The sequence below is a fragment of the Drosophila pseudoobscura genome, chromosome 2 (genome assembly GCF_009870125.1).
Source record: "Drosophila pseudoobscura strain MV-25-SWS-2005 chromosome 2, UCI_Dpse_MV25, whole genome shotgun sequence".
Classification (NCBI taxonomy): Eukaryota; Metazoa; Arthropoda; class Insecta; order Diptera; family Drosophilidae; genus Drosophila; species Drosophila pseudoobscura.
Genome location: NC_046679.1, coordinates 27786035 through 27807918, shown reverse-complemented (window position 1 = coordinate 27807918; position 21884 = coordinate 27786035). Strand labels below are relative to the sequence as shown.

At 45.5% G+C, this 21884-nt stretch overlaps 9 protein-coding genes across 9 annotated transcripts; 7 read left to right on the top strand and 2 right to left on the bottom strand.

The window, feature by feature from the left end:
* The first annotated feature begins 155 nt into the window (after positions 1-155).
* On the top strand, positions 156-1797 carry LOC4802982 (uncharacterized). The gene is made up of 3 exons (XM_001359754.4): positions 156-441; positions 589-1359; positions 1419-1797. The coding sequence occupies exons 1-3, from the start codon at positions 324-326 to the stop codon at positions 1601-1603; spliced, it is 1074 nt and encodes a 357-aa protein (XP_001359791.3). The 5' UTR covers positions 156-323; the 3' UTR covers positions 1604-1797.
* A 97-nt stretch (positions 1798-1894) lies between these two features.
* Positions 1895-4645, top strand: LOC4802974 (arrestin domain-containing protein 3). Its single transcript, XM_001359747.4, has 4 exons — positions 1895-2749; positions 2802-3127; positions 3188-3836; positions 3903-4645. Exons 1-4 carry the CDS (start codon positions 2638-2640, stop codon positions 4313-4315), a joined length of 1500 nt encoding a protein of 499 aa, XP_001359784.2. The 5' UTR covers positions 1895-2637; the 3' UTR covers positions 4316-4645.
* Positions 4646-4926: 281 nt separating this feature from the next.
* LOC4802975 (arrestin domain-containing protein 17) lies at positions 4927-6656 on the top strand. Its single transcript, XM_001359748.4, has 3 exons — positions 4927-5087; positions 5346-6323; positions 6405-6656. Exons 1-3 carry the CDS (start codon positions 4976-4978, stop codon positions 6557-6559), a joined length of 1245 nt encoding a protein of 414 aa, XP_001359785.3. The 5' UTR covers positions 4927-4975; the 3' UTR covers positions 6560-6656.
* On the bottom strand, positions 6651-9183 carry LOC4802981 (arrestin domain-containing protein 3). Its single transcript, XM_001359753.4, has 4 exons — positions 8890-9183; positions 7964-8313; positions 7346-7904; positions 6651-7276 (listed from the first exon to the last, which is right to left on the bottom strand). The coding sequence occupies exons 1-4, from the start codon at positions 8999-9001 to the stop codon at positions 7005-7007; spliced, it is 1293 nt and encodes a 430-aa protein (XP_001359790.3). The 5' UTR covers positions 9002-9183; the 3' UTR covers positions 6651-7004.
* Positions 9184-9442: 259 nt separating this feature from the next.
* On the bottom strand, positions 9443-11840 carry LOC4802980 (arrestin domain-containing protein 17). Its single transcript, XM_001359752.3, has 3 exons — positions 11635-11840; positions 10184-11209; positions 9443-10128 (listed from the first exon to the last, which is right to left on the bottom strand). Exons 1-3 carry the CDS (start codon positions 11747-11749, stop codon positions 9869-9871), a joined length of 1401 nt encoding a protein of 466 aa, XP_001359789.2. The 5' UTR covers positions 11750-11840; the 3' UTR covers positions 9443-9868.
* A 551-nt stretch (positions 11841-12391) lies between these two features.
* LOC4802979 (arrestin domain-containing protein 3) lies at positions 12392-13996 on the top strand. Its single transcript, XM_001359750.4, has 5 exons — positions 12392-12503; positions 12595-12744; positions 12803-13011; positions 13064-13658; positions 13713-13996. The coding sequence occupies exons 1-5, from the start codon at positions 12392-12394 to the stop codon at positions 13940-13942; spliced, it is 1296 nt and encodes a 431-aa protein (XP_001359787.3). The 3' UTR covers positions 13943-13996.
* A 395-nt stretch (positions 13997-14391) lies between these two features.
* On the top strand, positions 14392-16274 carry LOC6897876 (arrestin domain-containing protein 17). Its single transcript, XM_003736832.3, has 5 exons — positions 14392-14614; positions 14683-14832; positions 14892-15100; positions 15154-15766; positions 15832-16274. The coding sequence occupies exons 1-5, from the start codon at positions 14500-14502 to the stop codon at positions 16050-16052; spliced, it is 1308 nt and encodes a 435-aa protein (XP_003736880.2). The 5' UTR covers positions 14392-14499; the 3' UTR covers positions 16053-16274.
* A 31-nt stretch (positions 16275-16305) lies between these two features.
* Positions 16306-18381, top strand: LOC4802977 (arrestin domain-containing protein 3). Its single transcript, XM_001359749.4, has 4 exons — positions 16306-16636; positions 16954-17103; positions 17163-17942; positions 18005-18381. Exons 1-4 carry the CDS (start codon positions 16522-16524, stop codon positions 18265-18267), a joined length of 1308 nt encoding a protein of 435 aa, XP_001359786.2. The 5' UTR covers positions 16306-16521; the 3' UTR covers positions 18268-18381.
* Positions 18382-18992: 611 nt separating this feature from the next.
* On the top strand, positions 18993-21314 carry LOC4802973 (arrestin domain-containing protein 17). Its single transcript, XM_001359746.4, has 5 exons — positions 18993-19167; positions 19721-19849; positions 19906-20123; positions 20178-20754; positions 20811-21314. The coding sequence occupies exons 1-5, from the start codon at positions 19053-19055 to the stop codon at positions 20993-20995; spliced, it is 1224 nt and encodes a 407-aa protein (XP_001359783.3). The 5' UTR covers positions 18993-19052; the 3' UTR covers positions 20996-21314.
* The last annotated feature ends 570 nt before the right edge of the window (positions 21315-21884 follow it).

Genomic DNA, 21884 nt, shown 5'->3' with positions numbered 1-21884 from the left:
CTCGTAATTTATCTTTATTTCCAGTCCAGCCAAAACAGACGTCGACCCACAAAATCGCAAAATCACAAAATCACAAAAAGTAACAACAAAATCCGTTGTACGCGTACAATTGTGTGGCGTGTGGCTAGTACTTTCAGAGCTCCATCAGAGGCCCCAAGTTGTCGCAGTCACTTGTCAGCCGCCTGTCGACGAGGCCGCACTTCGAGTCGCCTCAATGTTCGGGGGTCTCAATCGCGTGTAGTGAAATTATATCACGAATTATACATATAATTCTTGTTCTTTTGTTAATTATATGCAATTTGCCAAACGATTGGCCAGTGAAAATGCCAATATATTGTGATTTTAATTTATCGCGTGCCGCTGCCGTGTACTACACTGGTGAACAAATTTCGGGTTGTCTCTCAATAAAAGTGGACCGCAAGAAGCCTGTTCCCGTGGAGGGTAAGTGGCAGATGCCATTAGGCAAATTAGTTTCGTATCTGTTTGAGATTTTATACGTTCCTGAGCAGTGATTAGATAAGAAGAGACAATGGGAAGACATATATGTTAGATAGGCCATCGGTCATACTGATCTCGTACCTTTCACAGGTATAAGCATCATCCTAAGTGGCATCAGCTATGTACACTGGAAGGAGTCCCTCGGTGGACCACCACAAATCGAACACAACGACAGCTCCAGGAGCTGCCTGGAGGAGCCAACCAAGGTGGATTACACAGGCAGCAAAGTTCACATAAATCAAGTTAAGAAGTTGACCGCTGGACAACGCCTACTTCCGGGCATTATCCAACTGTGGAGCTTTGACTTTGAACTTCCCGAAAGTCTGCCAGCCACTTGTCGAGTTGGTCATGGCTCTGTCGAGTATACCCTTAAAGTGATTATTGAACGAAGGAGCAAACATTTCAAGTGCTTCACGCAGCGTTTGGTCATCAGAAGAAGCCTCGCACTTACAGATCTCAAGCCGCAAATGAAGGAGGAATCATGCCTGAGACTTTGGCTTCCAAGAAGTGTCTTTGTGCCAGGTCAAAGTGTTGTCTATGAAGTGGCATCGAAGGATGGCTCTGCTGCCATCACACGGCTATGTCAGTGTATCTATTATGAGGGTCAAAATCCTGAAAGAAAGATAAAAAAAGTCATACGTATCCTATCAGAGTGCTCCGAATTCCAAGCTGAACTTCGTTTGCCTTTGACCTCCCCGATTATGACTGATGAAAGGCAGCCACAAGCCATAGAAATCAGTTATTATATCGAGACTCTAAGCCACATGAAACCTCCTCTAAGGCTGCCAATTTGTGTGGGAACTTCAGCACCACCTGCTATTTCTATCGTTGAATCTTCCCGTCTTTGTTTTGTGAATTTAGGTGAGTATGCCACTATACCTGTCCTGTCGTGATCTCATTACACCTGCTTCTACTTTTAGCCCTCAGTCAAAGCGAATTGTTTGAGCCAATTAATCAGCTACTGGCCCACAGCTACTATTCCCATGAAAGTGGTGCCCTGGCCCTAAATAAACACTCCGAACGGATTAAATTACTGACATGCCAGAAGAAAGAGTCGTATGTGCAATTTTTAATGCGGTATTTCTATAGAAGATTGCTACCATAGCACGTGCCTGACTGGGGAATATCAATAGAAAATTATGCCATGGAATTCACATGTTTATAATGATATACGTTTGGAAATTACTGGAATTTAAGCGCTACTTAAATGAGCGAATAAACTATACAATGGGAATCGAGGGAGGAGTGTCCCCATTAACCTTAGAATCTCATTCTCTCGTTTTTACTCTATTAACAGTATGTAAAAGTAGCCGAAATGTCATACTCTCCTTCGATACAGGCACGTATCTCATCTTTCATCCTTTGTCTGTATTTGCCAACCCTTAATCCAATCTACTCTCCACTTCATTATCGCAATTATGCATGCAAAATTAATGGAGCAAAAGCAGACCACCCAAAAAGATGTCGAGGTCTTAATTGTGCCACATAATGTGGCAACAAAGTGGTCGAACGGGTTGGAGGCCAACACCCAAAACATCCAATAATGTATTTTGTCGTGACGCACTTTGATTGCTTTTGTGTTTGGTCAAGAATTGATGTATGGTAATACTCTTACTCGTATGTAGGCAGATATTGTTGGCTCCTGACCTCGCCAGCATCCGCCCCGTTGCGTTTTTGGCCATGTTTTTGTTTTGTAGCTCAACAAAGGAAACCGAAAGGAGAGAAAGAAAGACAGAAACAGGGACAGAGACAGAGAGAGAGAGGGAGAGCCGTATAGTCAGTGGCGGCTGCTCCATTTCCGAGCGATTCGCGTTGAAATATTAGACCAGAAGCAGACAGTAGACACAGGCTGCACAGACGCAAGGCGCCAACTTATTGATTCGTTGTCCCCGTCGCCAGTCCGCCAATCCTGCCCCAAACCACCGAAAAAGGGAAAGCCTGAAAGACGGTGGCGGCAGTGGCGGCACTGTTGGCAGTGGCGGATGCTGTATGCCACACAACACAAAGAGGTCCGTGCCGCAGAGAGAGCTCAGTGCGCGTCTGGCTGTGTGGAAGTTGGGCTGTGTTGGCTCTCTGCGGTTTTTTCTTTTGTTGATATCCTTTCGAATGCAGTAGAAGTGCAAAATTTGAAGCGAAGCCATGCCCACCACCTGTGTTTTTCAGCTGGATCGACTGAATCCCGTCTACAACAGCGGAGAGTACATTAGCGGACGCATTCTGTTACGAACGGATAAGGTGAAGCGCGTCAATGGTGAGTCCTTGGATCAGAAATACCAGAGGAATATCAACCATTCAATTCCTAGCGGTCTATGTGACACTGGAGGGCGAGGCCAAGGTTCAGTGGACAATGAGCGGGAAGAGCGAAACGGCCAATTATTCGGGCCATCAGCAGTACCTGCACTCCCGCACGAATGTCTTCGACAACACCCTGTTCCGTGCTGGCGTCCATGTCTACGTCCTGACTCTGCGCATCCCGCCCGATTGTCCAAGCAGCTGCAAGGGGCCCTATGGCTACATTGCCTATACCATCTCCCTGACCATCGACAAGCCCTGGGGATTCGATGAGGTCTTTCGCAAGCCCATAACAGTTGTGCAGACATTGGATCTTAACTTCAATACAGAGTTTGCGGTGGGTTCCTTGAACTTTAGAGCATTTTCCTATGATATCTAAAACGTATCTTACATGCAGCTTCCGGTCAAGGATGAGAACGTGAAATATCTTTGCCATTGGCCCTGCGTTTCGGGTCCCATTTGCTCGTCCCTGGCCCTGCCTGCCTCTGGGTTTACGCCCTTGCAGGAGGTGCCCTTCCGCCTGGAGGTGGACAATCAATCGCCGCACTACGACATCATCGGCGTGGAGGTCTCCATCAGGCAGCACTTTGTCTTCCTCTCGCGCAAACCAGTAAAGCGCAATTTCTATACCAAAACGCTGACCAAGGAATTGATCACGGATCGCACTCTGCGGCTGTCCAAGCGGCAGTATGAGTCCAGCATCTGCGTGCCCATGGACACGCCTCGTTCCACCTTGAACACCAATTACATTGTCTTTCTTCACTACACGCTGCAGGTGAAGCTAAAGACGGGCTGCTTTCACTACGACACGGACCTGTCCGTGCCCATTATTGTGGGCACCACATCGCTGCAGCATTTGCGGAGCTCCGTCCACACCACACAACCGGCGGTGAGGACAACCACCCCGGAGAGGCAGCGACTGATAGAGCGAGTGTCACCCCGTCCCCCAGTGGTGGTCGAGGAAGAGGAGACGATCCTGGAGACGACTACGGATGATCCGCATCAGGCGATAGATGATGATGAGCCGCCCTCGTACGATAGTTGCCGTAAGTGTAATGCAATCCAAGACTGTGCTTTGATTTAATTTTCTTTCTTCTTAATTTTTCTTGCAGTTCCACCTTCCTTCAGCTTTGCCACTCTTGCAGGCAGCCAACAGACCCTGGAAAGCCATGGCGGCCAACATGTGGTCCTCCATCAAATCCATATGCCCAAATTTCCAGGATTCAGCACTTTTATTGGAAGGGCTCCGGCCCAGGGAATGGAGGATTCCGGTCTGGACATGCAGTTGTATCGTTCGTATGGCTCTTTGAACACCGATCAAACGGGTCGTAGTCTGGACACCTTTGGTTCCCTTTGCGGTCCACTGTCCGAACAAGTAGAGCTAGAGAATGAGAACGAAGTGCAGGTGCAAGTGGAAGTGGAGGTGGAGGTGGAGGTGGAGGTGGATGTGCCAGCACAAGTGCATCAGCCACGACCACGCCCTCGCCAGATAGAGGCCATTCAGCAGGATGAGCATCTATTTTAGGAATAAAAGTGTCTTAAATCGATAGCGATATACGTATTAACATCCTAAGTAACATAAGTGTTCAAACCAAAAGGCTTAATCCATATACATTTTGTAGGGTGGACCCGAGTCCGTCGTCCTAGGATTACAGAGTGAAACGAACTTATTGAAGTGCCAAAAAACATACATTTTTCTAGCATATAGTATATGTATCTCATTGCTTTTTTACATCCAATCCATATAAAAATATATTCGATTTATTATATTTACCACAATAATTATCCTAAGTACAGACTAATACGTTCATCAGTGGACAATAAATAAAGGTATACCTACAAATCAATTTGTTAATTGGATCGTCCTTGAATCGTGAGTGGCGTTAGTGGCAGTGGACGGACCCTCCCCATATGTATGCTACACCAGACACTCGACTGGATGTAATGCATTTTAATTAAATTATAAATTGTTGGCCAAAAGCGATAACGACTGCCATCGGAGTCCAAGACCCAGTCGGAGATTAGATTGAGGCGATAATAACCATGGTATCGCTGGTAGCATTCACACCTATAGTATAACCGATAAGGCCTGAATAGTTTGCCTGTTTTAATGGGCGAACATATTGTCGACAAGTGCCAGACATCACCGAGCAGTCGTCGAGTGAAGAGAGTCGAGTCTGACAGAATGAACTACCGCTGTGACATGCAATTGGACAGCCCCAGTGGGGTCTATCGAGCCGGGGAGACAGTTAATGGTCACATATATCTAACCCTAACGGAGCGTGCCCTAATAAAAGGTAAGAACTGAGAAGTGACTCATGGGGATACTCCATTGATAAGAACCCTCAAGTGCGGTATGAATCATCGGGGATCAAGATCAAGTTCCATTTATGGTTTAGCTGATAATGGGCCTTGGACCTGAGTGAAAGTGGCTTTATTTATTGATTGCCAGGTTGATAACCTTATCATTATTTTCTGCTGAGTGTTCCACAGTGTTCAAAATTGTGTGGTAAAAAAACCCCGAAATATATAACAAAAGCCCATTGCATTTCCAGCCATTTCCCTGGAAGCAAACGGATTTGCAGCCACTGGATGGCTGAAGCCACAAAAGGCAGGAAAACCGAAGAAATCCCAGCAGCAAAATCTTCAAGTGGAAAAGCAGCCTTTGGCCTTTGAGAATCGTGTGGATTACTTTGCTAAAATCGATTACTTTGTGGGATCGGAGGCATCGCAGCCACAGATCATAGAGGCCGGCACCTATAGCTATGGTTTCCATGTGAAGTTGCCCAAGAATTGTCCCAGCAGCCATGAGGGCGCCCATGGACACATCCGATATACTTTGCAGCTGCTCATTCACAGTAGTGCGGATCGACCAATAGACGTGATCCACACACGCCAGCTGCAGGTCTACTCCGAGAGCGAACTGTGCAAGGAGTCCCGAATCGGAGAAGTGCAGTGTCTGGAGCAGACGCCACGAATGAAGTTCTGGCAGAAACCCCTGCAGCTGAATTTGCAGATTCCCCGCCAGGGATACTCGCCCGGGGCGGGTATTTCGGTGCATGTGAAGCTGCACAATCCCCAGCAGCTGCTGCTCACGGAGGTGGTCTACAGGCTCAACATGGTCAGCACCTATGTGGGCCTGCAAACGAACAAACCAAAGCGCCGGGACATCAAAGTCGAGAGGCAAACGCTTCTGAGCAGCGGCCACGAACTGGTCAGCCAGCCCCGTAGCGAGCTGGAGCATTTCCAACACCTTCATATGCTCCAAGTGCCCCAGACGCCGGCCACATTAGCCTCGGCAGCCTGCGCCTGCCTGCAGATCAACTACGAGGTAGAGGTCCTAGTGCGCACGCAGCAGGAGAAGCGCTCCATCATGGCACAAATCCCCATTACCATTGGCAACGTGACGCCACCCTGTCCGAATTCTATACGTTCAATGGATCCCATGAATGCCTCGGCCCCGGAACAGACGCCCACGCCGGGCGCAGCCACGAAATTGGCTCCCGACTTTAGCGTTTCCATGACCTCATTGGGTATGTTGTATTTTTTGATTTTGATTGATTTGAGACTTGCCAATGCTCACCCTTGCCATCTTCCTCCCACCCTTTTTATAGCCTCCAATTTTCGCGAGGCGGAATTTATGACGGCCACCAATTTGAATAAGAACAACAAGCATGCCCTGTCCGGGGAGCAACTGGACTTTAAGCCACGTTATCTTTACTACGAACTGGACCAGAACCAGACCCAAGAAGAGATCGTGTCCCATTGAGTGGGCAGTGTATTTACAAACTATTTATTTTACAAATTAAGAAATTCATAACAAAAAAACGTTGGAATTTTTTTACAATCAAATTTTGTTGGTATTACAGATATAATTTATTAAAAAATAACAATTAAAAGTTCACAAAATATATCTAAACAACATTAAATTTGTTGCTTTTGTTGTTTATGTGGGAGTATATCCTTTTCAGACACGTGTCCTCCGTAGTCCTTTTCGGTAGTTCTAATTATCATTGATCAGAGTGCAGGACAAGTCTCTTAAAATAAACTTATAATATTAATATCTTCAATCAATTCGAAGCGTTTTTTTTGCATTATTAAAGGCACATTAAAATTGCGTACGTAAAAGATACAAATGCTAAATTAATCACTTAAAAGGGATTGTACGACAATCAAGATTCTCATTTATCACTAAGTCTGACTGCGGGAGACTCCTACATATTGGCATTCCAGCCATATGTTGTTCCACTTTCAGTAACTCCAGTCGAGTTCTCTGCATTCGTTGGGGCAGTGGGACCTTGGGGCAGCGACAGAACTGGTACAGTCGAGGGTGGAGAGTCGCTCGCCTCTGGCGGTGCCGTGGGCTGTGCAAAATTCGTGTACATGGGATAGCGGGGTATGAAGTCATTCGTACGATTGTGCTCGTCCACGTCCGTGTCAATGAACCTGTCGCCCAAGTTTGTGGCCTCCTCGAAGGATGGCGGCTCTGAGGGGAAAGCAAAAAGACAAATGCTACAGAGATATCAGAAAAACAAAGGATCAATCCAGAACTTACTGCAATTGTCATAGCTGGGTGGCATATCCCCACCAGTCGCACCCGCCGGAGTATCGGGCGTATGCGGTATCCATTCGGCCACATGCGTGGGATCTTCAGCGCTCTGCGCCAGGGGTATGGTGCCAATCACAATGGGTACATCGAACTCCGAGTCCATGTGGCAGTCGCCCATTTTGATCGAGAAGAGTACCCTGTAGCTAACGGTTATGATGGAATCTGTCCTCGAGGACGGCGGCACCGACGGAATGAGCAGGCTGCCTTTGATAATGCGCTTGGAGAAACGCAGCACTCGCTCTCCCTGGCAACAGCCATGCAGCTTCTTCTCGATATCACGGGTCTTGTGATGGGGGATTTCCGCCTTGAACAGGCAGACTTGTTTCAGCTGCAGCTCAATGCCGTCCAGGTCATAGGCTCCCGACTTATTGTCTATCTCCAGGGTATAGTGAATCTTTTGGCCCGGCGCATAGCCACCAAAGGGAATAATGAGGGTGGACAGAACCGGACCGGAGGTGCAGGGCCAACAGCAGAAATACTTGACATCCTCACGTACGAGGGGAATCTGCAAAGAACAGAACGCATTAGTAGATGAATAAGGCAGAAATCTATTTATATTCTCACCAACAACTCTGGGGACATATTTAGATTATAGCTTTGGAGCACCGTCAACGGCTGCTTGAAGTCTTTATTGAAGCCCCACTGCTTATCGATGACTAATGAGATCTCATAGTGGATCTTTCCGTATTTCATATCGCACGATGTTGGGCAATCCAGTGGCAGGGGTATGCAGAAAGTGTACTGGTGGGTACCACTCGGCAGATCGCCCGATCCGAACACTTGGGTGTGGGTTTTCAGATAGACTTGCTTGCCCCGATAATTTTCAGTGTAGTGTTGCGTCTTTCCATTGCTTGTCCGGGTCTTGTGTTCGTCCCAGCTCACTTTCGCTTCGCCACGGAAGAGTATATAGACCTCTGGAAGGGAGAGGGAGAAACGGGAATCAAATTAAGTTAGTACGTTCGGGATATCCCTGTCTTGAGGCAACACTGTACTCTTATTTTTATTGACTATTCTTCTTTGGGCTTCCTATTCCGCCGGCGTCGTTCTGTTCGATTCGATTCGAGCAAACAGTGGGATGAGTGCCTTTATAATTCGGACACAAGCCAATGAACTACACAGAAATCGTTGGAGCATTCATCCATCCCACTGTATGGGGCGTTTCGACTTGTTGCTCTCCCACCAATTCAAAGCAATAATTATCTTTGAACAGAAATACTTATAAATAGTATATGCACATGTTTATGTACTTACTATAGACGTGTGTACAGAGCTTATTTATGTCAACAGAGAGCGACCTAGACCCATACAAAAACTACCAAACTATAAGGAATTCCCTCTAGATATGAAATGTTTATCATTTATATGGTATCTTAAACTGGTTTTCACTTCTTAACATTCTTTTAAACCGGTTGTGTTGCTCATTGTTGCATCGCATTGCTTATCACTATGGCGATAAGAACACTTTATTAATAGTTGTGTTAGGCTCTTACCATTCACCGACTTGTTGGAATCTGTATGGAGATTAATGCGACCATTGATTACCTCGCCGCTGTAGTAAATTGGATCGCGGTGATCTAGTTCAAAGGTACAGACCGTTGGCATTTTGGCTTCTAAACTAAACTCTCAATTTTTCAAATGGCGTGCAGCACACCAATTTAAAATGTTATTATTGAAGGCACATTTGTAGAATATATGTATTTATTCTGCGTGCACGCAAAAAAAACAGACCAAACAACAACCGACCGAAACGAAAGTGAACGGGTAAATAAGTTTCAGAAGCTCTGGAAAAGAGAGAGAGTGGTGGAGCAGCTGGCGTGACATCATCAGTTGGTGAGAGCGAAAGCTTTTGCCGATTGGAGCTTTGAGGCGTGCGCTCTCCCAAAGATACGTCACATTCTGTAGGCCGTTTTTGTTGTTGTTGTTACACTGATATTCTTGGCTTTTGTTACGAATTTCGAGGTCAAGAGACAAAAACAAAAATCTTATCAAATGATATTTTAGGCTCCAAAAAGTTCAATTTCCAAAAACAGCTGTCTGAATAAGTAGGATCTTTTGGGGTTGCCCTGGATTTTAATTAAAAAAATTTAATTTACATTGGAACAAATATTTTATCAATGGATTTTAGCCCCAGAGCTTGTATATTCTCAGTATTAATCAAAGGTTAGAGTGCCATAATTTCAGATATAATTCAAATATTTGTTCAATTCTTCGATAAGGCTTTAGTTTTTGCGTCTGAAGACAGCATTATTTTATCGTAGTCGTGGAGGACACTTTTATACCCTTGTTTGTTTATTTAACATTCTGTATGTGGGGGTATCTTTGAATAGATTGTATATATACATATGTATGTACATATATATGTAAAAGTTAACAGTTTGGTTAGTTCTTGGGTCTTGGGACACCGTAAAGCGAAGCAAAATACTGCCAGAGATAAGATATCGTTGTGATTTCCCGTGATAAGCGCCCCGCTCAAATCTGCACGGGAGACTCGACTGGTTGTTTCTCCAGCTGTTGCTTCTCCGGATTTGATTTTTGCTGACCCGGATCGGCGGGTCTTCGGCGACGACGACGTCTCTTCTTCTGTGGAGGATTTGGTGGTGGGGTCTGGAAGGTATCCACATCGAAGACGGGATACCGGGGCGTAAACTGGGAGGCTTCGCTCACGGTATTGGCATCTGTGTCGGCTATGTCGGTGGACATGAAAATAGCCTGTTCATATGTTGGAGGAGCTATGGGTAAATAGAATTAATCAAAATTCTTTGGGGATCATTATGTGGGACCTACGTAAATCTGCAACGAATTCATCGGCTGTTTCCAGCTCATCATCGCCATCCTCTGGCAGCTCGAAATCTTCCAGTGACTCAGTCCGCTCGTAGCCAGAATTATTCATTCCTCCTCCCACTCCCATTTGTGCGAGTTCCATGGCTCGTGTGGAAGTGCAGGGCAAATCCGATGGGAGGGGCGTCTGAGGGAACGAAGGACCCGCTGTGGTCAGTGGGACATTGCCAATGGTAATGGGTATGACGACCCTCGGGTTGGGCATCAACCAATTCATTACGGCCACCACTCGCACCTCATAGGACACCCTCACCACCTTGCTGAGGTGCTCGCAGGTGGGGGCCGTGGCCGGTATGCGCAGCGTCTCCGTGTATATCTTCTGGGCGTGATGGGCCACGGGTCCGCATTCACGCTTGACCAACATGATCTTCTCGGAGGTGGTGCGTAGCGAGGGTTGATCCGCCGTGTAGGTGGACCGCAGATGGATCATAATCAACAGCTTCTTGCAATCGGAACTGGAGTCGTTGCGCACTTGGGCGTGGATTAGCATAAACTGTCCCGGAACATAGCCCTGCTGCTGCAATGTCACCTTCAGTTCCACGGGATGTGTGTGCATCATGCAGAAGTATTCAATGGCCTCATTGCTCGCCGGCTCGCGGAGCATCTTACTCTCCTGATTCAGATCCAAAAGTTTGAGTACAGTGAAGCCCACATTGTGGGTGCGGTTTGAGGCGCCTGCCTTCAGAAACGTCACCTTTGCCAGGTACCGTATGTGTCCGTAGGCACCCTCGAAGGACGATGGGCAGTGGTTGGGTATGGGACAGGCAAAGGTGTAGGTGTATGTGCCCGCATCAATGTTGAAACAGCTGCCCTGCTCCGATCCCATCAGATATGTGGTGGAGGCTATGTAATCCTCGCGTCCACTGAACATGTTTTTGGTTCTCTTCTTTGGATTCTGTATGGGCATGGCTTTGCCACGTCTTCGAACCCTCCATTGGGCCAAGGCATAGCCACTGATTTGGAGTTTGATTCCTGGAAAAAAACATAGAAGAGAATTACGACCAAATGTTTTCACTTTTATTTATTGAAACTCAAAAACCTGCACAAAAAATGACTAACACCCTATGGCATTTCCTGAATTTAATGACAATTAAATAACTTTTGTGTGTACATCCCCCACGCACCCACACACACATACACATACACTCTTAGGTGTGGCTGGTGGCATCATCAATTATCAAAAATACATAGTATATAGATTTCGCTGCGGTTATCATTAAATTACCCATTTGTATGGTTTTTAGAAATGGTTTTGCATTGCGAAAACGCCAACATTATCCAACGGCGATAAGATACGCCCGAAACAGATAAGCAGACAGCCACTGGAGATGGTTAATGAAATTTGAAAGGGGGATAGGGATAGGGATCCCTATCCAATCACATCCTAGTTTACTTACCGCGCAGTTTCTTGGTCTTTGTCAGATTAACAATCACTTTCCCGGTTACCACCTGGCCGGTGAAATAGGTACCGTGCTCATTCTGATCGAACGTTATCATGCAGTTCTTGGACATATCGGCGATGGTGGGTCTCCAGTTATCAGCTGTTTTCAGTGAGCGATCCGACCGCACTCGTTGCCCAGCGTAGACTGAGACTATCTCTGGTTTTAGCCTGGCCTATGCGCACCCGTAACAAATATTGACTGGGCTTTGGCATTATCTTATCGGTCCACTAACTCTCCACAAACACCACAGAAAATGTTGCAACGAAATCAGAGAGAGAGAGAGAGAGAGGTGAGTTTTGAGTGAAAATTTCTACCCCACAAACTTCTGGGAAAATTCAATAGACTTATTGACGGTATACTTTAGAGATTACAACCCCCTGATAATTATATATTTCTATAGCTATCTCGTATCTCTCGTACCTCAACCTTCGCGAGTCACTAGCCCTAGAGTTATCAATTTTTTTCCTCACGTCATTCCATATCCAGCAGTTACACATGTAAATACATCAATAGAAATATGCAGTAAATTAACTTTTTAAATACATAAATAATTATCGCATTGATAAGATAATAAAGCACACAAAAAATATTGCCCAAAAGTACAGAATAAATAGTGCCAGTTGTCTTCAGTTTGCAGAGGGACGACGCTTCGGAAAGGCTACAGAAAATACTATACTCGTTGCGTGATCATTGGTAAAAATCAATCAGAAGTATGGTAATCTGTGAGATACAGTTTAATAACAATGCCCAGGGGATTTACTATGCCGGGCAGGTGATCTCTGGTCAAGTGGTGATCAAAACAGACAAGGTGAAACAGGTTAAAGGTGAGTCATATCTCTTTGGAGGGGAGTTTTTTGTGGGTTTCAAAATTACTTAACAAAATAATCCACTGATAAATGTCTACTCTATTTTTAGCTGTGGTACTTAAAATAAAAGGATATGCTGAAACACATTGGATGGATACCGAATACGATTCGGGGGATCAATCGAGTGGCTCGTCGTTTAATGGACATGTGGATTATCTGGCCACAAAGGCATATCTGCATGGATCGAGCTCCAGCATAGGCAAGATCAAGGAAGTATACAAAAATATACAATTAGGAGTAAAATATCCCCATTTTAGACGTGCCAATTGAGCCTGGCACGAGAACATACCGGTTTGCCTGCCAAATACCCTTGACCTGTCCCTCATCTTTCGAGGGTACTTATGGTCGAGTGCGTTATATTGTAAATGTGATGTTTTTACGTCCCTGGACCTTTGATCAGAACTTTAATCGTTGCTTTACTGTCCTTAAAGTGATGGACTTGAATACGGAGAGCCTGATGTTGAGGGTAGGTATGGGGCAGGAATCTCCCTTAGATTCAGATCTCTTCTTTCTTTTAGGTTCCGACTCAAGTCGAATCCCAGAGGACCTACTGCTGTTTTCCCTGCACCTCGAAACCACTGAGTCTTCGCCTCTCCTTGCCCCAAGGTGGCTTCGTACCAGGACAGACCATACCCATAGGTGTCCTTGTCTCCAATGACAGTTCCATTCAGGTTGAGGAAATCACCGCTCGATTGACTATGGTCGTTATATACTACAGTCGGCCCCCGTGTCCGGACACCAACAAGGACCGCTTTGTGGTTGCTGAGAAGGCGGGCGAGGGTGTCTCGAAAAATAGCCGAAAACAATTCACTTTTGATCTTAAAGTGCCAGCCACGCCGCCGACCTGCTTCAACCTCTGCAGCATCATTCAGATCGCATATCAGGTGGAGGCTGAGGTCAAGGTCAAGGGCTGTCATTCGGGTCAGAGTGTTCATATGCCAGTGACTATAGGAAGCGTACCACTGACCAAAGAACTGCAGAAGCAACCCAGCACTTGGGAGGGCGATCTACTGCCACCAGAAGTGGATGCCAAGGCTTTGATTTTGATGGAGGAAGACGCGGTTGATGTGGCAGTTTATCCACCCAGTCCCTGGGCAGCAGATCCTTCTATACGTAAGTAATTGATTATCTTATCTCGAATTCTATTGAGATTTTGTGCATTTTCAGCGGCACCAAAGTTCTCTGAGGCCAAACACATACGAACAAATGGCAAAAGGTCATCCAAGTCGAAGAATAAATCCCTAAGGAGGGCCCAATCCGAAAAGATTGTGTATACCCCTTTGTATGCTGTCTTTGATCTGCCCACAGAAATGGAAAATTCTATTGAGATGCCAAAGAACTATCAGTCAGAAGGAGGTTTTATCAATGAGGATATCGACAGAAGCACTTGGATGTAAGGAACATTTGTGTAATAAATTATTAAAATATACCAATAAAACAATGAAATTATAGCCTTTCGACTTCGTGCGATTATTGCTAGGCATTTACTGAGACTGAAGACAATACGAGAATATTTCGATCCTATCTGGGGACTCAGGTGCCTCTCCTCAATTGTTTGAGTTGAGTGGAAAGCTATGGCTTCTTTCGTACCCCGAATGAGTCAATTGTTCCTCGAATAAAAGGTGAACCCCCCCTGAGTTGCTCATTTGGTTATCTGTCTATCTCTTATCAGTATTATAGTGCCGACTGATATTGTTTCGCACACTTTTGTTTGTTGCTGTAAGCGAGGGTGATCAATGTAAAGAAATTTGTTGTTTCGTTTACCAAGAATTATATTTATGATGGCTTTGATAAGATAATTCAAGCCCACCACCAAAAAAAGCACAAAAAGAACTAGAAAGAAGGCTCCTATTGTCAGTACGCTATAAGCCATCGAAGGGGAAACAGTGCTACAATCAAACGAAAGCAATAACCAGAGTGATTCCTATTGTAAATCAACCTTATCTTCAGAATCATGGGGATAATTTGTCAAATTCTATTTCATAACAATACCCATGGGGTTTACTATGCCGGACAAACGATTTTTGGCCAGGTGACACTCAGCACGGACACATTGAAACAAGTCAAGGGTGAGTGCGTGATTATCAAATGTGCTCCAGATTAGATTCCCAATAATTCGCCCCATTCTCATCGTCAGCCATTTTCCTAAAGGTCAGAGGATTTGCCGAGACCCATTGGACGGAGAGCCGAACGGATTCGAATAACAAATCCTCTTCGGAATCGTACAATGGATTTGAAAAGTATATGTCCAGCAAGGTCTATCTCTTTGGTTCGAGTACCAGCGCTGGTAAGATCAAATCTTAAGAGTATTGTCTCTCAACTTCAAGGGCACATATCCTTTTTCAGAATCTCCCTTTGAGCCGGGGACAAGGACATACCAGTTTGCTTGTAAAATACCCGACCATTGTCCCTCTTCGTTCGAGGGAAACATTGGTCGTATTAGCTATAGGATCGGCATCAATATCGTGAAATCCTGGAATTACGATAGTTTGTTCTCTCGTAGTTTCACTGTGCTGCAAACGAAGGACTTGTTCGGCTACAATTCTGTTGATCATGTGAGTTTTTCATTTAGAAAATATAATTACCTTTCATTAAATTATTGATTTAGGTTCCAGTGCAGGCAAAGTCCGAAAAAACCTTTGGTTTCTGGCCCTTCAAATCGGATCCTTTGAGCCTGGAGCTAATGCTGCCCCAATCGATCTTTGTGCCGGGCCAAACGGTGCCCTTGTGTGTCCTGGTGGGAAACGAGAGCAGCATCAAAGTGCACGAGCTAAAAGTGAGCCTGGCCATGATCGTCACTTACTATAGCGACCTGAGTAGTGGCCAAAATATGGAGCGTTTCTCAGTAGTCAAAATGAAAGCCGATGGGGTGTTGAGAAACTCCCGAAAGCAATTCGAGTTCCAGCTGCAAGTGCCCTCCACTCCGCCCACGTGCTTCCATCTGTGTCGCATTATCAAAATTTCCTACCAGATCGAAGTGGTGGCCAAAGTCAAGGGAATGCATGTGAATGCCACACTCAATGTGCCTGTGACTATCTGTGGTGCGCCTCTGTCGGCGCAGATACGGCAAACACTGCAACAGGAGAAGGTGGACGAGGACAAGCCCCTGGTGCCAGATCCAGCAGCCTTGACTTTGATTCCAAGCGATGGCCAACAATTTGTAGAAGGTGGTGCAGGTCCAACCGCTCCTGACAGTCCCTGGGAAGATGATCCCTCAATACGTAAGCTTCAATGGGGATTTTTTTTGGTCTTGGATTAACTTGGATGATGACTTTTCTCTCTACAGCTCCTCCTAGCTATTCAGAAGCCATGCACGTCCAGAAGGATGCAGAGAAGTCCAAGCTAATGCCAGCGGATACAGATCCATCGGGTGGATTGCCCTATAAGCCTTTATACCCTGTTTTTGACTTAACAACTCCAGCAAAGGAGAAGCAGGAAGCTCAGGCAGGATATGTTGAAGAGAAGAAGGAAGACCTCTCAGGATATTCCGAAGAGAACAAAAAGTGAACAAGCAAAACTTTCAAGTTAAGAACTCTGGAAAACTGAAACCCAAAATGATCAAATTCTCCAAAGGAAGACACTTCCAAGGACTGTGTGTTTTGCACCTTTTGAAAGAGGTCTCTTTGTATGAGATATATATGAGTATAATTCAAAATTGTGACAGAGATAAGATAAAGAAATGGCCTGGCCATTGCCGTGGTTACCAATATATGATAGAATATAACCCCAGCGCAGTATTTGTTTCATTCTCAGTTTGTTTCTGGCAGCCAACCCGGCGGGTTCACTCGTATCGCTGCTGCTGTTTCCGAGATTTTGCCAAGCCAATCTTCTGCGGGGGAGAACCGCACCGCGTACGAGAGCAAATACTGTGGAAAGAACCTGCATAAGTTGGCCTTAAAATCAAATCAGTTGTGTAACGTGCTAGCCACAAGGCAATAAACATACAGATACAGCGATACTCGAAAGGGGTACCATTATGACTGTAACCTGTGAAATCGAGTTCGATAACAATCCCCATGGCACGTATTTTGGGGGCCAAGTACTGACGGGAAGGGTTACTTTGAAATTGGACAAAGTGAAGTTGGTGAAAGGTATGCCATTTCTTTTAGTTTCACTCATGACTCATGCATTCTTTATCTTTATCTTATCGCTGAATTTTCAAGTGCGGTCTAACATTTTTTACCCCAGAGATCCAAGAGCAAGAGCTATGAATCATTGTACGAGTATGTATTTAGAATGCTGCGGGAGAGGATCGAGCAGCACACGTGCAAAATCTATTTCAAATAGAGAGGTGTTCGGTGTTCATATCTGATAAATATTAGCATGCGATAAGATTAATATTATTTTTAAGTAATCAATGATTTCGCATTAAATGGAATTAAGTGTGGGTTTTTACACATTTTTGCAGCCGTCACATTAAATATAAATGGTTATTCGGAGACCCGATGGCGCGAGAGGACAACAGGTAGTACAAGGAGACGCAGGGCACAACACACATTCTATGGTCGGGAGGATTATATAGCATCTAAAACCTTCCTAGTGGGTTCCAACTTGAGCAGTAAGTGATCATAATTCTTTTTGCCGACCGAATGAGCTCTTAATTTTCCTTATTCCCAGGCCAATGCTCTATTGAACCGGGCATACACGTCTACAACTTTGCCTGTCAGATCCCCACAGAGTGTCCCTCCTCCTTTGAGGGCACCCATGGATGCGTTCGCTACATGACGAATGTCACCCTCGTGCGACCCTGGAAGTTCGATCAGAACTATACGCGCTGCTTCACTGTACTCAAAGTGATGGACCTGAACTTTGACAGTCCCCTGCTGAGGGTGCCCGCTCACAGTGAGACCTCGAAGACCTACTGCTGCTGGCCCTGTACCTCGGATCCGCTGGCTCTGCAGCTGACTCTGCCCCAGACAGGCTTTGTGCCCGGACAGAATGTACCCCTGAGCGTGCTGGTGACCAACGACAGTCACATTCCTGTGGAGCAACTGATGGTCACCCTCGTCATGTTGGTCACGTATCACAGCAAGCCACCATCGATGCCGAACTCCACTTTCGAGAGGTTCACCCTGAGCACCGTCAAGGGGGATCCCGTGTCAAGGAACTGCAAGAAGCTGTTCAACTATGAGCTGAGGGTGCCTGCCACCCCACCAACGTGCTTCAATCTGTGCGGCATCATACAGATTGCCTACCAGGTGGAGGTGGAGGCACAGGTCAAGGGATGCCACACCAACGAGCAGGTCAGCGTTCCGTTGACCATTGGCAGTGTGCCCTTGTCCCAGCACGTTCACATTCAGCCCCGTGGCATGCCACAACAACCGCTTGATGTTCAGGGATTGGCCTCCGCTCCGCCAGTAGATCCCGCCAGTCCCTGGGCTGTGGATGATAGCATACGTAAGTTATCCACGAAAATAAAATCTTTGATTGGGATTTAATGGTACTTCTTCCTATTTCAGCTCCTCCCAACTATCAGGAGGCCATTCATATGCGATCTGCCGCTTCTACCAGTAAGACAGACGACCCAGACGACGACCTAGAGCCAGTACCACCAAATACTCTCAATCCCGATGGCAGCGTCTACAAGCCGCTCTATCCGGTCTTCGATATACCAAGTCCCACGGCGCCGCCTCCATCCGACTGGACTCAGAACTATATGGCCGAAAGGGCCTTTGTGAATCCAGCTGCGGATACAGACAAGGATAAGGGAACTTGGCTGTGAAAAGCTCACAACAAAAAGAAATAGGAAAGATAATTTTAAGGTATACATATATCAACTATTTTGTATATGAAGCGAACTATGTAAATAAATCGAAAATAAATGATGAAAATATTAGTTATTAAAGACGTTAGAAAATGTATGCAAAATGTGGGTTTAATTTTGTTGCAAAATCAGCTAAAATTCTACAGATATGGGTTTTGCCGTATGGCCAGAAAAATGATGCCTGCGATTTTTTGTTTGTAACTGCGTAACGTTTGCAATCAGAAAATACAAAAACAGCATGGAAAAGATGTCATAAATATAGAGATATTGTGCTCCATATCATCCTCCGACTAAGTTCTAAGTTTGAACATGAACACTCCGTTCTTCAAAAGATATGCTTCCACATTTTTCTTAATGCTAAACTCTTATCAAAATCACTTAAACATGAAATATTCTTGAAAACAAAAATGTCCAGTGCCAAGGCCTAACTTCCCAAAACCGATAGCAACCAACCCAAACATCCACTTCTCCAGTCGTTTACCCCCAGAAAAAAATGCTCACAGTTTGCGTGGTGTTCAAACTCTTATACGATTTCCATTCTCGATGTCCGATGTGAGCACATATTGTTCTAAAAAGTACGGTTCGCGCCTTCGGCTATAGAGCTCTTATCGCTTATCTTACGACGCGGCCGCACCACGACCAAGCACGACCAAGCACGACCACGACCCTGTCCAGAAGCGCATTTAATTTAGTCGTTGCTCCCAGACGAAGTAGCGTGGATCGCGGGAGACCTCAAGTCAAAAATGGTTGTTACGTGTGAGATCAGCTTCGATAATAATAGATTCGGCACTTTCTATGCCGGACAGCTGGTGGGTGGCTGTGCGACTCTCAAGTCCGACAAACCAAAGGAGGTTCAAGGTAGATCAACATAAATCCAAGTTACCTAAAAATACGAGTACGAGTAGTTTCCCTAATTGCGAGTTCTTTGCACTGAAGGTGCTTCGGCAGTTGTTTAATTTAAGTTCTGATTAGTAAGTGTATTATAAATATTTCCCCGATAACGATAGGGGTATACATATATGTATGCACTGGCGATATATATATTTTTATGACGACATTGACTTTACTTGAGGAATTCTTTTGGTCTGGGGAATGTGTGAAGTTGATTGATAAGACGCCAAACGGAATATATTATAAGATTAGAACGGAAATACCTTTCGATTTAGTATGAGGCAACTCCCAGATTAATGGAAAGAACTTAAACCATATCGAAAATTTTAATATTAGTTATATAAATAAAGGAAAGAGGTTCGTTCATTAAACATTTTGTTTATTTTTAGACTTAATTGAGTGCATTGGGGTTTGGTAACAAAGTTAAGATTAAAACTACGTTAATCTCTGTCTCAACAGATTATAAATTAGTTCTCAAGATAAACTCGTATCCCCTCTCTCTCTCATTCTCTCTGTGTAGCTGTCTTGCTCAAGGTAGTCGGCTACTCCATCACCAAATGGAGTGAAAAGAGTCTGGGATCTACTAAGCAGTATGCGGGCAGAGAAGACTATCTATCATACAACACATATCTGGTGGGATCCGAGCAAAGTGAGTCATAAACCAATCAGATCTGGATCAACTTATATCAGTACCTCTTCGGACAGACAACAACAGACACACCATACAGGCTGGGGTGCACAACTATAACTTTTCCTGCCAGCTGCCATACCAGTGCCCTTCGTCCTTTGAGGGTCGCTATGGCTGCATTCGCTATATAGTCAAAGTATTGCTCATTCGACCCTGGAAATACGATCAGGCCTATACCACGGGATTCACAGTGCTCAAGATGATGGATCTGAACTTTGAAACGCCACAGCTTCGGGTAAGTCATGATAATTGTGACGGGGAAATTCATTTTCTCCTGCCCCTTCCCCAGTTGGCGGCACACAGCGAGGGGTATCGCACCTTCTGCTGTGGTCCCTGCAAGACGGATCCCTTGAAGCTGGAGCTGAATCTGCCCCAGGCGGGATATGTGCCTGGGCAGAAGATCCCCGTCACCGTTGTGGTGGTGAACAACAGCAGTGTGGCCGTCTCCGAGCTCCGGCTCTCCCTGGTGATGCTCGTCCGCTACTTCAGCCTAAGTCCGGAACACGCACGCGTCGAACGCATTATCATCTCCAGAGCGAAAGGAGATGCCGTGCTGAAACAGTGCACCCGCTCCCTGACCATTGGCCTGCCCGTACCCTCCACGCCTCCCACCTGTGTGGAGCTAAGCAATCTCATCCAGATTGCCTACCAGGTGGAGGTGGTGGCGTTGGTCAAGAGCCTCCGCGAGGAGCAGCTGATGATCATGCCCGTGACGATTGGCACCATGCCTCTGGCCGTATCGGGGATTGTTGTCCAGCAGCCAATACGACGCAGTGCTCGCTATGACGGTCCTGCAGACGAGTTGCCTGTGGTCACGGCCCTGGGGAGTGTGCCCAACGATTTGACACCCAGTCAAGGGGATATATGTAAGTTGAAAACACTCTTAATAATTGCTGTACTTATATTCGTATATGCCGTATAGATGCTCCCAAATATGAGGAGTCCCGTCACACGCCCCGCGGAAATATCAATGAGGAGGAGATCCATGCGTTTGGCATCAACGAATTTGCACCCCTTTATCCCGTTTACAGCATACCAAGTCCCCCGCCAAATCTCTCAGCGAATGCGACCAATGCAGGTTTCGTCAATCAGAGTTTTGAAAAGTAACAGCTTGCACTGCAGTGAACTGCTTGCTGCTGTTAAGCTCCACTGCTTTCGGCTGTTAAGTGCCCACTGGTACGCTTAAGCTTATACTGTTATTGATGTTATACATAGCTGTTTTATGGGGGTGTATAATGTAGCACAGCACAAATTAAGTGTTTCGTATGACAAAAGTTATAGGGGTTGAAAAAGTTATAGAAAAGTTTATGGAATTTGTTTCGTTAAGACTGTTATATTTTTCATACAAGAAGCTATAACGTTTATAATTGTTATATTTATGGTATCTGCAGATGTATATTTTGATATAATAAAGTACTCTGGCATACGAAAAGTTACAGCAGTTTTTTATAAAATTGTGTCCCAAAAGTCTCTGTACAAAATGAACTGCTTTGTTTAACAGAACAGAGCAGTTGGCAACAGGAACATTTTCTTGAATCGTGAAAAAGTCAGTTTTAAAATCAGATAGTAACCTTTCAAAAGTTTGAAAAGTTCAGGGACAATACAATTCATGATTATATTGCCACCCCTACCTACACTCATTGTGTGTTAGTGGGAATGCTTAAATTTAGCCCCAGGCACGCCCAAAAAGCCATCAACCATCAACCGGGGACAATAACAATATTCCGGACAACGAGAAATAAAGGACCCACACGGAGAGCCACGGCACGGACATGTTTAGTTTTTATCATTCGCGCATTTGTTAGCAGACCCGTACTTACCGTGGTCTCATCTCATCCCGTCCCATCCCGTCCCGCCATCCCTCTCCGCCCAACCGACCACCCACTAAACTCCCTGTGTTCCCCGTTTGCCCCACATGCGACTGAACTTTGCAGTTGGTAATCTGTTTGAATGCTCCCTCTCGTAACCTCTCATTTGTGAGCTGCTGGTACCTCCA